Below are 11,511 nucleotides of genomic sequence, written 5' to 3'. Positions count from 1 at the left end.
AAACGGGCCCCCCTGAACGTCATTCCCAGGGGGCTGGAAACCACTTCAGAGAAAAGAGGCAGGAGGAGCCCGGGGGCCGTCCTTCCAGCGTGCTGGGCTGGGTCACACCTGTCCTTGTCTATTCCACACCGGGGGAAAACCGTGTTTTTTGACTGACTCCCGGGAGCCAGTCGGGCCGGGTGCTGCCCAGGGCACCCACCTGGGCTTCTGGTGCAGCGGCTGTTGCCTTATGGCCATGTACTGCGTGTCCTCCTGCAGCCGGTTCAGGGGCGAGTCTGGCTTCAGCCGGATCCCATAGTAGTGATACTTGGAGTTGCCCCTGCAATCCAAACACTCCGGGAGTCACTGTCGGCCCCCCCGACCTCGAGGGGTGAGACCGCGGCCCTGCCTGGGGCGGGAGGTCCTGGAGGTTATGCGCACTGAGAGGCCTAAGAAATCTTGTCCAGGGCCGGACATGGGGCCCGGTGAGCTGGACAGGTCCCGCAAAAAAAAAAAAAAAAAAAAACGGGCTGGAGCGATAGCACAGCGCGTAGGGCATTTGCCGTGCACGCGGCCAACCCGGGTTCGATTCCCAGCATCCCATATGTTCCCCTGAGCACCGCCAGGAGTAACCCCTGAGCATCGCCGGGTGTGACCCAAAAAGCAAAGAAAAAAAAAGGAGGGGTTGAGTGAAAGCGGGGGTCCCTGGGAGGGCTGGACCGCGGGGGTGGGGGGAAGATGGACACGGGGCCAGCAGGCAAACCCCCCCCACCTCAACACACCTGGTTCCCAGGCGCCGGGTCCGCAGGCCCATGAACACGGAGCGGATCAGCTTCCCGAAGGAAGCGGCGTTCACCGGGTCCAGCTTGTGCTCCTGGCAATGTCGCAGGTAATGGTTGTACAGGGAACTCCGGGGCAGGCTCACCCCTTCCGCGGTTTCATAATTATCCAACAACCACTGGAGCTAGGGAGACAGGGAGGGAGAGAGAGAGAGAGAGAGAGAGAGAGAGAGAGACCCGTGTGGGTGAGGTCGAGATCCCCACTTCCCCAAGGCGCGAGCGGGGGCGGGTCTTGCTGAGGGGACCCCACTCTTCCCCTCCACTGGTGCGTGTGGACACACATCCTGTGCTCGGCGCTGACAGAGTTGCACTTGCTAAGGTGTACGGATTCACGGGGAGCTCGCTGCCCTCCATTTCTCGAACTTTCCATTTCCAGCCTGGAGGTCCAGCCCTGGACTCGGTGGGGAAACACCTGTCTGTGACCGGGACCCTGGGGGCTCTGTCCTAACCATCAGGAGCTTCCCCCCCCCTCCCCCAGAGATCGCGCCTGCATGCCAAGCAAGCACCAAAGGTCACCCGGAGCTTCAGAAGGAAGCTGGGCCCCAAGATCTGGGAGTCAGGAAGACTCCGGACCACCGGGGCGAGGCATGCCCCCACCCTCCCCTCATTCAGCTCAGTGCCAACGAAGAGAGCATTCCTGAAGCCCCAGAGAACCAGCAGTCGGAAGGGCCAGAGGAAGGCCCGCCCGCATGGACCCCCATGAACACAATGTGTCCACCCAGCCAGCCAGCCACCCACTCACACATCCATGCATCCACCCACCCACCCTCCATCCTTTTTTTTTTTTTTGCTTTTTGGGTCACACCCATCAATGCTCAGGGGTCATTCCTGGCTCTGCACTCAGGAATTACTCCTGGCGGTGCTTGGGGGACCCTATGGGATGCCGGGGATCGAACCCAGGTCAGCTGCGTGCAAGGCAAACGCCCTGCCCGCTGTGCTATCGCTCCGGCCCCTCCACCCCCCCCCCCCATTTTTTTTTTGAGGTTTTGTTATGGGGCATTCCCGGTAGTGCTCAGGCATCAGAGATCACTCCTGGCAGGGCTTGGGTGACCATCTGGGATGTTAGGGATCAAACCAGGGCAGGCAGCTTTGAAGGCAAGTGCCCTACCTGCTGTGCTATCTCTCTGGGCCGTCCATCCATCTATCCATCTTTATGTACATCTACCCACGCATCACCCACCCACCCACCCACGCATGCAGGCACCGTCCATCACTACCATCATCCACCCACCCACCCACCCCCATCCATCCATCCTTCCACCCACCATCTATCCACCATCAGAGGCCCTCAGTCTGCTCCCCCATCCTGAGTGGTCAGCCTGCACCTCCCTTTTAAAGGCAGTCTTGGGGGCCCAAGTGGTGAGCTCAGCCTTGCCGCCCCCCGCGAGGGACCCGAGTTCAACCCCAGCATGTGCCGGGACCCAGCAAGGAGAGAAACAAGAAAACAAATTCCAGGAGAAAGGGGGCCTGGGGGAGAGGGGATGACAAGGGGGAGGGTCAGTGTGGGGGGCACAGGGTCGGGTGGGGGGGTGGGCACGCACTGCGTATGCAGGACAACTGAGAAAGCTCCAAGTCACCCCTCCCATTGTGTTAAGGGGCACCGGAGCCCCTCCCCTCCTCACAGCGCATGCGTGCCTGTGAGTCTGAGCCAGGGTCCCCTCCTGCCCCCGACCACCAGGTCTAGCACAGCGCCCACCCGTTTGTGCTGTTCTGGGGCACCCCAGTGGTCCCCTGGAGACTGGGCCGGGGGGGGGGGGGGCTCCACTGCTATCCTGCTTGCTCTGTCACTGAAAAACTGCTTCACCCTGCTTCTGTCCAAGCGGGCACCCCAGGGTGGGACTCGCTCAGATCCCACCCAGCAGGGAAAACAGGAAGCAGGAGACACGGGTGGGGGTGGGGGGGCTTAGGCTCATCCTATTTTGTCCCGGTTTTCACTTCTCCTTCCGTGTCCGGCAGTCTTAGATTACCAGACACACCTGGTATTTTCTGCTAACCTGGGGACAGTCCCCTCCCCGCCTGCCCAGAGGCACCAGCTCTGTCCTCTACCCTTCAGCCCTCCCCACCTCGCCGCCACGACATCTGCAAGATGCCTCAGCAAACACAGAGAGAAGTCGGGGTCCGAGAGAGGCAGGGGGTGGGAACCAGGGACTCTAGGGGGATGGACAGAAGCAAAGGTTTTTGGTTTTTTTTTTGCTTTTTGGGTCACACCCAGCGGTGCACAGGGGTTCCTCCTGGTTCATGCACTCAGGAATCACCCCTGGCCGTGCTCGGGGGACCATATGGGATGCTGAGAATCGAACCCGGGTCGGCCGCGTGCAAGGCAAACGCCCTACCCGCTGTGGTATCGCTCCAGCCCCAGAAGCAAAGGTTTTTATTTACTTATTTTGCTTTTTGGGTCACACCCAGCAATACTCAGGGGTTACTCCTGGCGGTGCTTGGGGACCATATGGGATGCTGGGGATTGAACCCGGGTCGACCGCGTGCAAGGCAAGTTGCTGTACTTTCACTCTGGCCCAGAGATTTTTTTCCTTTGTTTTATGGGGGATGGTGGCACACCCGGCCGTGCTCAGGACTTACTCCTGGCCCTGCACTCAGGAATTTCTCCTGACGGGCTCGGGGGGGACCCTTATGGGATGCTGAGAATTGAACCTGGGTCCACTGCGTGCAAGACAAATGCACGCAGTCCACCCGGATACTACCACTCTCACCCCTCGAAGCCAAGTCCTGACAGTGGGAGACTAAAACGTGATTCTTTGCTGTTTTGGGTTTTTTTTTTTTGGTCACACCTGGAGATGCACAGGGGTTACTCCTGGCTCTGCACTCAGGAGTTACTCCTGGAGGTGTTCAGGGGACCATATGGGATGCTGGGAATGGAACCCAGGTCGGCCGCGTGCATGGAAAACGCCCTACCTGCTGTGCTATCGCTCCAGCCCGTTTTGTTTTTTTAAAAAGAAAAAAAAATTGGGAAGAAACTGATCAGAGGGGCGGGCCTGGGCGACAGACCCCGCCCAGTGGGCGGGGTCCTGGACAACCCCGCCCAATGGGCGGGGCAATGCAGGTCGGGGGCGGAGCCTGCGAGCTGCTCAGTCCGGCGCCCCTGAACAGGCTCTTTTTGTCGGGGTAACCCAAGAGCTCCCGGGGCCTCAACACCTAGCCCAGGGGAGTCCAGGCAGGGGGAGCAGGAAGGAGGGCGGCCTGGCGCCCCCCACAACACCAGTCTGCTTTTTTGTTCTTCAGGATCTTATTTTCTGCTCTTTTTTGGTTTGGTTTTGTTGGGGGGGGGCATACCCGGCTCTGCGCTCAGGGGTCACTCCTGGAGGTGCTCAGGGACCCCATGGGGTGTCAGGAACCGAACCCTGTCAGCCACGTGCAAGGCCAGCGCCATTTCCGTGGTCCCACAGCTCTGGCCCCGCTTTCAGTTTTTCTTAAATGACTCTCCCCCCACTCCCGTTTTCGCAAATAAGGGTCACAAAGGACACACGGGTCAGTGGTGGGACACCACATGGTTCTGGGCATCAAACTTGGGGCTCCACACATGCCGGGCATCTACTCTACCCAGACCTAGCCATATTCCCAGACTTTTATTTTGATTATTGATTCTGACCAAAGATATGATGATCATAGGAAATTTAGTTAAGAATCTAGGGGCTGGAAAAACAACTACTGCAGGGACGGTGCTTGCCTTGCATTGGGCTGACCCAGGTTCGGTCCCCGGCATCCCATATGATCCCTAAAGCACCATCAGGAGTGATCCCTGAGCACAGAGCCAGGAGTAAGCCCTGAATATTGCCAGGTGTGGGCCCCTCCCCAGAAAACAAACAAAACAGAAGAATCCTTACAGGCATCCCTAATCTTGACTTTTTAATTGATTTTGGGGCACAGACGCAGCAGTGCTCAGGAGTTAATCCTGGTTCTGTGCTCAGGGGTGATTCCTAGAGGTGCTTGGAGGCCCCTAGGCAGTGCCAGGGCATGGAACCCCAGCCAGCTATGTGCAAGGCAAACACCTTCCCCACAGTACCATCTGCCTACCTGACCACCCCTCTTTTTTTTTTTCTTTTTGGGTCACACCAGGCGATGCACAGGGGTTACTACTGGCTCATGCACAATCAAGAATTACTCCTGGTGGTGCTCGGGGGACCACATGGGAGACTGGGAATCGAACCCGGGTCGGCCACGTGCAAGGCAAATGCCCTCCCCGCTGTGCTATTGCTCCAGCCCTGTGGCCTCCCCATTTTGAGTCTCATTTTTGAATACTATTTTTGGAGGGGGTTTACTGATCTCAGCGTTAATTTATTTGCAAGGCTTATTAGCTGCCAGGCATGATTGTTGAAGGATAGCACGTATAGTAAAAATTTTAATTCTGCCCAGAGGAAGGTACTACCATTCCATTTTTTTTTTTATGGGGTTGGAAGCACCACACCTATTGACTTTCAGGGCTTACAGATCTGGCTCTCCACTCAGGAATCACACTTGGTGGGCTTGAGGGAGCATGGGGGGTGGTGCCAGAGATTGAATCTGATTTATCCAGGTGCAAGGCAAATGCCATACCTGCTACACAATCCGGTCCAACCTACTGATCCATTCCATACTATTTATCTTCTATTTATCTTTTTTTTGGGGGGGGTTCTTGGACCACAAACAGGGATGCTTAAGGCTCACTGCCGGCTGTGTGCTCAGGAATCTCTCCCGGTGGTGCTCAAGGGACCCTGTGTGATGCTGAGGGGTAGAACTGAGGTCGGCTGAGGGCAAGGCCAGCCAGTGCCCTGCCCGGTACTACATCTCCAGTCCCTGGAGGGCTAATTGAGCTGGGTGTAAAATCCTAGGCTGCCTCGCCTCTGCCCTCCACTTCTCCCCCCGCTGCCCGCACTTCCAGGCACCACTTCCTGGCCTTTGCGGTCTCGAGGGTGCGGGGCCGGCAGCCCCGGTGGGGACGCCCCGTGGGACACACACTTACATGGCTGTTGAGTAAGCCGCTTTTGTGCGAGGCCACCCCTTCGCTTTTTTGGAGGTTCTCAATCGCCATTTCAAGCTAAAGAAAATGTGCGCCAGAAAAACAAAACGAAACAAAACAAAATGGGGGGGGGGAAGGAAAACAAAAGAAAACAGAGAAGAACAAAAACAGGAAATCAGGTGGTTAGCATGAGCCAAGATTTGTCGGTATTAATATCCAAATCATGATCTGCGTGCCAAGGGGAATCCAGAGGCTGGCGGGGCGCGGGGCGCGGGGCGGGTGCGAGCTCAGGCAAGGAGTGTTAACTGGAGAACGTGCAGGTTGGCCCAGGAGCCGCCGAACACCAGCAGGAGCAATGAGGTAGGGGGCCGAATCCGTTGGTGGACGTTGCTTGCGGTGCTGAGGATCGAAGCCAAGCCCCCCCCCAAGAAGCCCCTCAAGTGCACAGCCGCTGAGCCATGCCCTAGGTCCTGCAATCTGGCCTTTCTCTACCTTTTTTTTTTTTTTTTTTTTTTGCTTTTTGGGTCATACCCGGCGATGCTCAGGGATTCCTCCTGGCTCTGTGCTCAGGAATCACCCCTGGCAGTGCTCGGGGGACCATATGGGATGCTGGGAATCGAACCCGGGTCGGCCGCGTGCAAAGCAGACGCCCTACCCGCTGTGCTATCGCTCCAGCCCCCTCTCTACCTATCACATTTTCACCGAATAGACATGGGCACTTGAATCCTTGGCTGTGGCATGAATCCGAGCTGAGACATGGCCAGCTCCGCCGTGGCCCCCGGGGTCCCCCCCCATCCAGGAGAATCAGGCAAAGGATGGCTGGTAAGACTGGCTTCCAGCCATCACAGAACTCAGGGCTCCCCTCTCCTCTGCCCCCACCCCCGCCCCGCCGCTGCCCTCATGCAGAGGGGCCCAAGACCCAGGCCCTACCCCCTGAAGCTTGGGGCCCCTGCCACATCACAGAGAACAAGCTCCTGGGTGTGTACAATTACAGGGAGTCGCAGAGCACTTCATGGAAGAAGAGGCTTCTGAATTGGGGTTGAGGCCCCTCCACAGAGGCCAGAGCTGACTTCAGCCTGTCCCCAGACAGACACCCCACGGTGGATGCTACCGACCATTCTGGGTGGTGGGACTGAACCTTTCTTCACTTGTGCGTAGAAAACGAAAAGCTAAAACCTGCCCGGTCCCCTGCGCTGCCTGGGGTTGCAGCGGAAGGAGAAGGATGAGGAGCAGGAGCTGGAGCGAGAGGCCAGCCGGGAGGGCACTGGCCTAGCTCGTGGTTGACCCAGGATCAATCCCGGCATGCCACAGGGGTCCCCCGAGCACCGGCAGGAGTGATGCCTGAGCGCAGAGCCAGGAGTCACCCCTGAGCACTGCTGCATGAGGTCCCAAAACAATAACAACAGGAAAGCGTAAACTGTCTTTTCCTTCTTTCCTTTTTCCTTTTGGATTTTGGGCCACACCCAGAGATGTCCAGGGCTGACTCCTGGCAGGGCTCCGAAGACCCTAGGGGGTGCCGGGGATCAAACCTGGGTCAGCCACGGGCAAGAAGGCCAGCACCCTCCCAGCTGTCCTATTCACACACACACACACACACACACACACACACACACACACACACATACATTGCTGCCCCTTTGTTTCTTCTTCTTCTTCTCCTTCTTTTTACTTTCTTGAGGGGGGTGGGAATCACAGGTAGGAGTGCTCAGGCCTTAATCCTGACTCTGGATGCGGGTCAGTTGCACGCAAGGCCAGCACCCTTCCCGCTACACAATTGGTGCAATCCCTGAGACAGCAGTTCTTCAGCAGGCCCAGACTCCAGTCCACACACAGTTTCCCCCCCAACCCCGAGGCCTGCAGCTCTTGGGCCCCTGGGCACGGCCTGGTCTGCTGGTTTGGCCATGTCTAGCCACCCACCCAGACCCAAGCGACCTTCCCGAAGCCAACAAGAGCAGGCGCAGAACCAGACAGGTCTGTGCACCCTCTGTTGCCAGCCTTGTCCCATTGAGTCCGTGCTCCCTGCCAGAGGCTTGCTGTGCTCCCACACTCCTGGCTGTGGTGTGTGGGATCACAAGCAGGACCTGAGGGTGGTTGTCAACAGCCCTGCCAGGGGCCATCTGGGTTGGGGGCGGCCGGCTGGGGGCTCAGACCCCCAGGATTCCACTAGCGCTGAGCTGCCGAGTGCCTGGCTGGAAAAAAACAAAAAACAAAAAACCGTGCTTCCCACGCGAGAGAATGCAAACACACAGCCGAGAACCTGGGACGACATGGTGTGATGCTTCCATGGCCAACAGAGGACCCGTGTTGGGAAGGACAGAATTCGCTGATGTCATTAGCGAGAAAACAAGCCACCCATTGGTGGGGGGTGGGAGGCGAGGGAGGGAGGAAGGAGTCAAAGGGAAATCTCTGCTGACAGTGCTGAAAAGAGAAAACCTGAAAGGCAATTAACTGGGCATCTGACAAACCGGCCTTGGGAGGAAGAGGCGGCATCAGGAGACACCACCACAGACCCCAGGGCAACGGCCCCGGCCGCACAGCAACGCCTGGCCAGCAGGTGGCGCCCTGAGGCGGGAAGGGATTTGCCCCCTCCAGGACCTGCTCACAGGAAAAGGACCGCCTACCCCTGTAAGGAGGACACGGGTGTGTCCCTAAGGGCAGCTTTATTTATGATCTCTGGGCAGGGGGACCCGCCACTGGCACACGGGGGCGCAGGCACCCTTCTTCCCTCCTCCCCCCGCCCTGGGCAGCAGAAGGGAGCACCACTGCCACCACCCTCTGTGGAGTGGGGAGGACCAGCCTGAACACATCTCGGGAGAGCGCAGGGAGAGTGTCACTCCCCTCACGGAAACCCCCAAAGCCCAGTCCAGCCAACACCTGTGTGTGTGTGTGTGTGTGTGTGTGTGTGTGCCTATGTATGTGTGCATGTCTCTGTGTGTGTGTCCGTGTGTGCGTGTGTAGAATTATGAGGGGGGACACACCCACTCTGGGTCTTTGCTGCAGTGACTGCAACCCCAGTCTCTGGTAGGATCAAAACTGGGAGACAACACGGATTGGAGCGACAGTCCAGCAGGGAGGGCGTTTGCCTTGCACACGGCCGATCCAGGTTCAATCCCCGGCATCCCATGTGGTCCCCCCCGAGCACTGCCAGGAGTTAATTCCTGAGTGCAGAGTCACGCCTGGGGTGACCCATAAAAGCAAAAAAAAACCCCAAAAAGCAAAAACCAGAGATAGCACAGCGGGTAGGGCATTTGCCTTGCACGTGGCCGACCCGGGTCCGATTTCCAGCATCCCATATGGTTCCCTGAGCACCGCCAGGAGTAACTCCGGAGTGCAGAACCAGGAGGAACCCCTGTGCAACGCCAGGTGTGACCCAAAAACCAAAAAAAAAAAAAAAAGAAAAGAAAAGAAAAGAAACCGGGCACAGGTGATTACCCAGCAGGGAGGGTGCTGGCCTTACACACTGGGCCAACCTGGTTTCGACTCCCAGCACCCCAGAGGGTCCTCGGAGCCCTGCCAGGAGGCAGTCCCCAAGCACCATTGGGAGTGACCCGAAAGCTAAAAGAATGAATAACTCCACGAATAAAAACAGGCCCAGGATGGGGCGGGGATGGCGGGCTCGGCTCTGAGAGCCCCCAAGCCCCCAAGCCCGAGAGCCCTGGCCTCGGGACAGGAACACAGCTGAGAGGGGGCCGGGCGCGCATGCTCTGCTCAGTCCATCATGGGCCACGGAGCTGCCGGGAGAGGCGGCCCTCAGCCCCCGTCCCTGTGGGGAAGCGACAGGGGCCGTGACTGCTCTGGATGGGCCCATGAGACTTGGGGCCACACCCAAGGGGGCTCAGGAGTCACTCCCGGCTGTGCTTGGGTCGGGGCGCGCGTGGTGGTGGTGGTGGCCGGGATGGAACCCGGCGCTCCAGCATGACGAGCCTGCGCCCAGCCCCCTTGGTTTGGGGAGTTTGGGGCCACACCCTGTGGTGGGCGATGCTCCAGGCTGACTCCTGGTGGGGGGCTCTGGGGAGACCCTTTGGGGGTGTCGGGACTGGACCCCTGTTCGGCCGCGTGCAAGGCCAGCGCCCTCCCCGCTGTCCTCTCGCTCTGGACTGCTCTGGACCTGTGTTCAGGCTTCCAGTGGTCCCCGTGCGTTTCCTTCCAGGGTCACAGGCACAGATGCCCCCAAGGGCGAGAGGAACAGGCCTGGGGGTGGGGGGCGGGTCACTCCCAGGCCATCAGGATGGAAAACTGCCAGGCAGAGACGCTCTCCTGGGGTCCCCCCAGAAGCCCGCGGCTGGCGGCAGGGCTCCGGGCTGCCCGGGACCCAGCACCCTGGGGAGGCCGTGTGGGGGGCCTCTGGGGAGGGGGCGTGGGGGAGTTTAAGGCGCTGCACCCGGTCCCCGGGCTGTGACCCCCCAAGAGCTAGAGCCGCGCCCCGGACCCCGGTACCTACCGTCGCCGGGGAGGAGCGCGACGTCTGCGCCAGCGCGTGCCGGGTGCTCTCCACGCCCCCGTGGATGAGATAGGCTCCGGCGCCGGAGACGATGGGGCTGCCCGCGACGTCCATGGCGATGCCCACCATGCCGTGCGAGGGCACCGTGGGCGGCGAGGACCCGGCCACGGTCACCTGCGCCCCGCTGGGGGCCTCGAAGTAGGAGGCGGCGCTGCTGGGGGCGTAGAGCTGCGCCTCGGGGTTGTAGGCGTAGGCGGTGCGTCTGGGGGGGGTGGGCAGAGCCAAGCGGCCTCCTGAGACCCCGGGGACCCCGCCCAGCCCCCACTCCAGCAGCTGGGACCCCCCCCCAGAGCTAGAGCACAGCTCCCTGACAAAGCCTTATGGGCCCAGGGGCTGGAGCGATAGCACAGCGGGGAGGGCGTTTGCCTGGCACGTGGCTGACCGGGTTCAATTTCCAGCATCCCACAGGGTCCCCCGAGCACCTCCAGGAGTCATTCCTGAGTGCAGAGCCAGGAGGAACCCCTGTGCATCACCGGGTGTGACCCCCAAAAAGCAAAACCACAAGCCTTTACGGGCCTAGCCCCCGCAGCAGCTGGAATCCCCAAGATCTAGGGAACAGGCCCCCTGCAAAGCCTTACGGGCCCAGCCCCCCAGAGCAGCTGTGACCCCCCCAAGAGCTAGAGCACAGCCCCCCCCCCAAGTTTAAGGTGATCCTGTCGGATCCTTTTGGGGTTGAGGACCCCGGATACATGGGAATCCAATTGTACAATTGTAGTAAAAAAAAAAAATTTTTTTTTCCTTAATGGGGCCGGATAGTCCAGTGGGGAGGACTGCATGCAGCTGACCGAGGTTCTATCCCCATCAGGCCCCTGGAGCCGCGCCAGGAGTGATCCCTGAGCACCACCACGATGCAGCCCCCAAACAAAATTTTCTTTTCCTTTTTTTTTTTTTTTTTTTTTTTGCATCACACCCGGGGATGCACAGGGGTTACTCCTGGCTTTGCACTCAGGAATTATTCCCGGCGGTGCTCAGGGGACCATATGGGATGCTGGGAATCAAACCCGGGTCGGCTGCGTGCAAGGCAAACGCCCTACCCGTTGTGCTATTGCTCCAGCCCAAACAAAATTTTATAAGCACGTGAGGAAAGGTCCCCGGACCGGGCGCTGGTCCCAGGGCAAGGAAACTCCAGGTCAACTGCCACAAAGCCCCCACAGCCCGGCTCCCCACCATACTCCCGGCCAAGCCACCCCAGAAACCCCTACCAGACTCCTAATACCGCTAACTTTCTAAGAGCTCGGGGT

The 11,511-nt window shown here is 59.3% G+C and overlaps 1 protein-coding gene across 3 annotated transcripts in view; it reads right to left on the bottom strand.

Moving 5' to 3' along the window:
- RFX2 (regulatory factor X2) overlaps positions 1 to 11,511 on the bottom strand; it is a 59,657-nt gene that overhangs the window by 11,645 nt on the left and 36,501 nt on the right. For all 3 annotated transcript variants that reach the window (XM_056107272.1, XM_056107270.1, XM_056107271.1), the window contains 4 exons: positions 10,211 to 10,472; positions 5,773 to 5,847; positions 762 to 943; positions 200 to 319 (listed from right to left, as the gene is read on the bottom strand). In XM_056107272.1, the coding sequence (XP_055963247.1) occupies positions 200 to 319; positions 762 to 943; positions 5,773 to 5,847; positions 10,211 to 10,472 (639 nt within the window). The remainder of the gene's footprint in view (positions 1 to 199; positions 320 to 761; positions 944 to 5,772; positions 5,848 to 10,210; positions 10,473 to 11,511) is intronic.

This window comes from Sorex fumeus, unplaced genomic scaffold, assembly GCF_029834395.1.
Source record: "Sorex fumeus unplaced genomic scaffold, SorFum_2.1 ptg000156l, whole genome shotgun sequence".
Lineage (NCBI taxonomy): Eukaryota > Metazoa > Chordata > Mammalia > Eulipotyphla > Soricidae > Sorex > Sorex fumeus.
The sequence above is the reverse complement of the archived record's forward strand: the minus strand, read 5'-3'. Positions and strand labels throughout refer to the sequence as shown.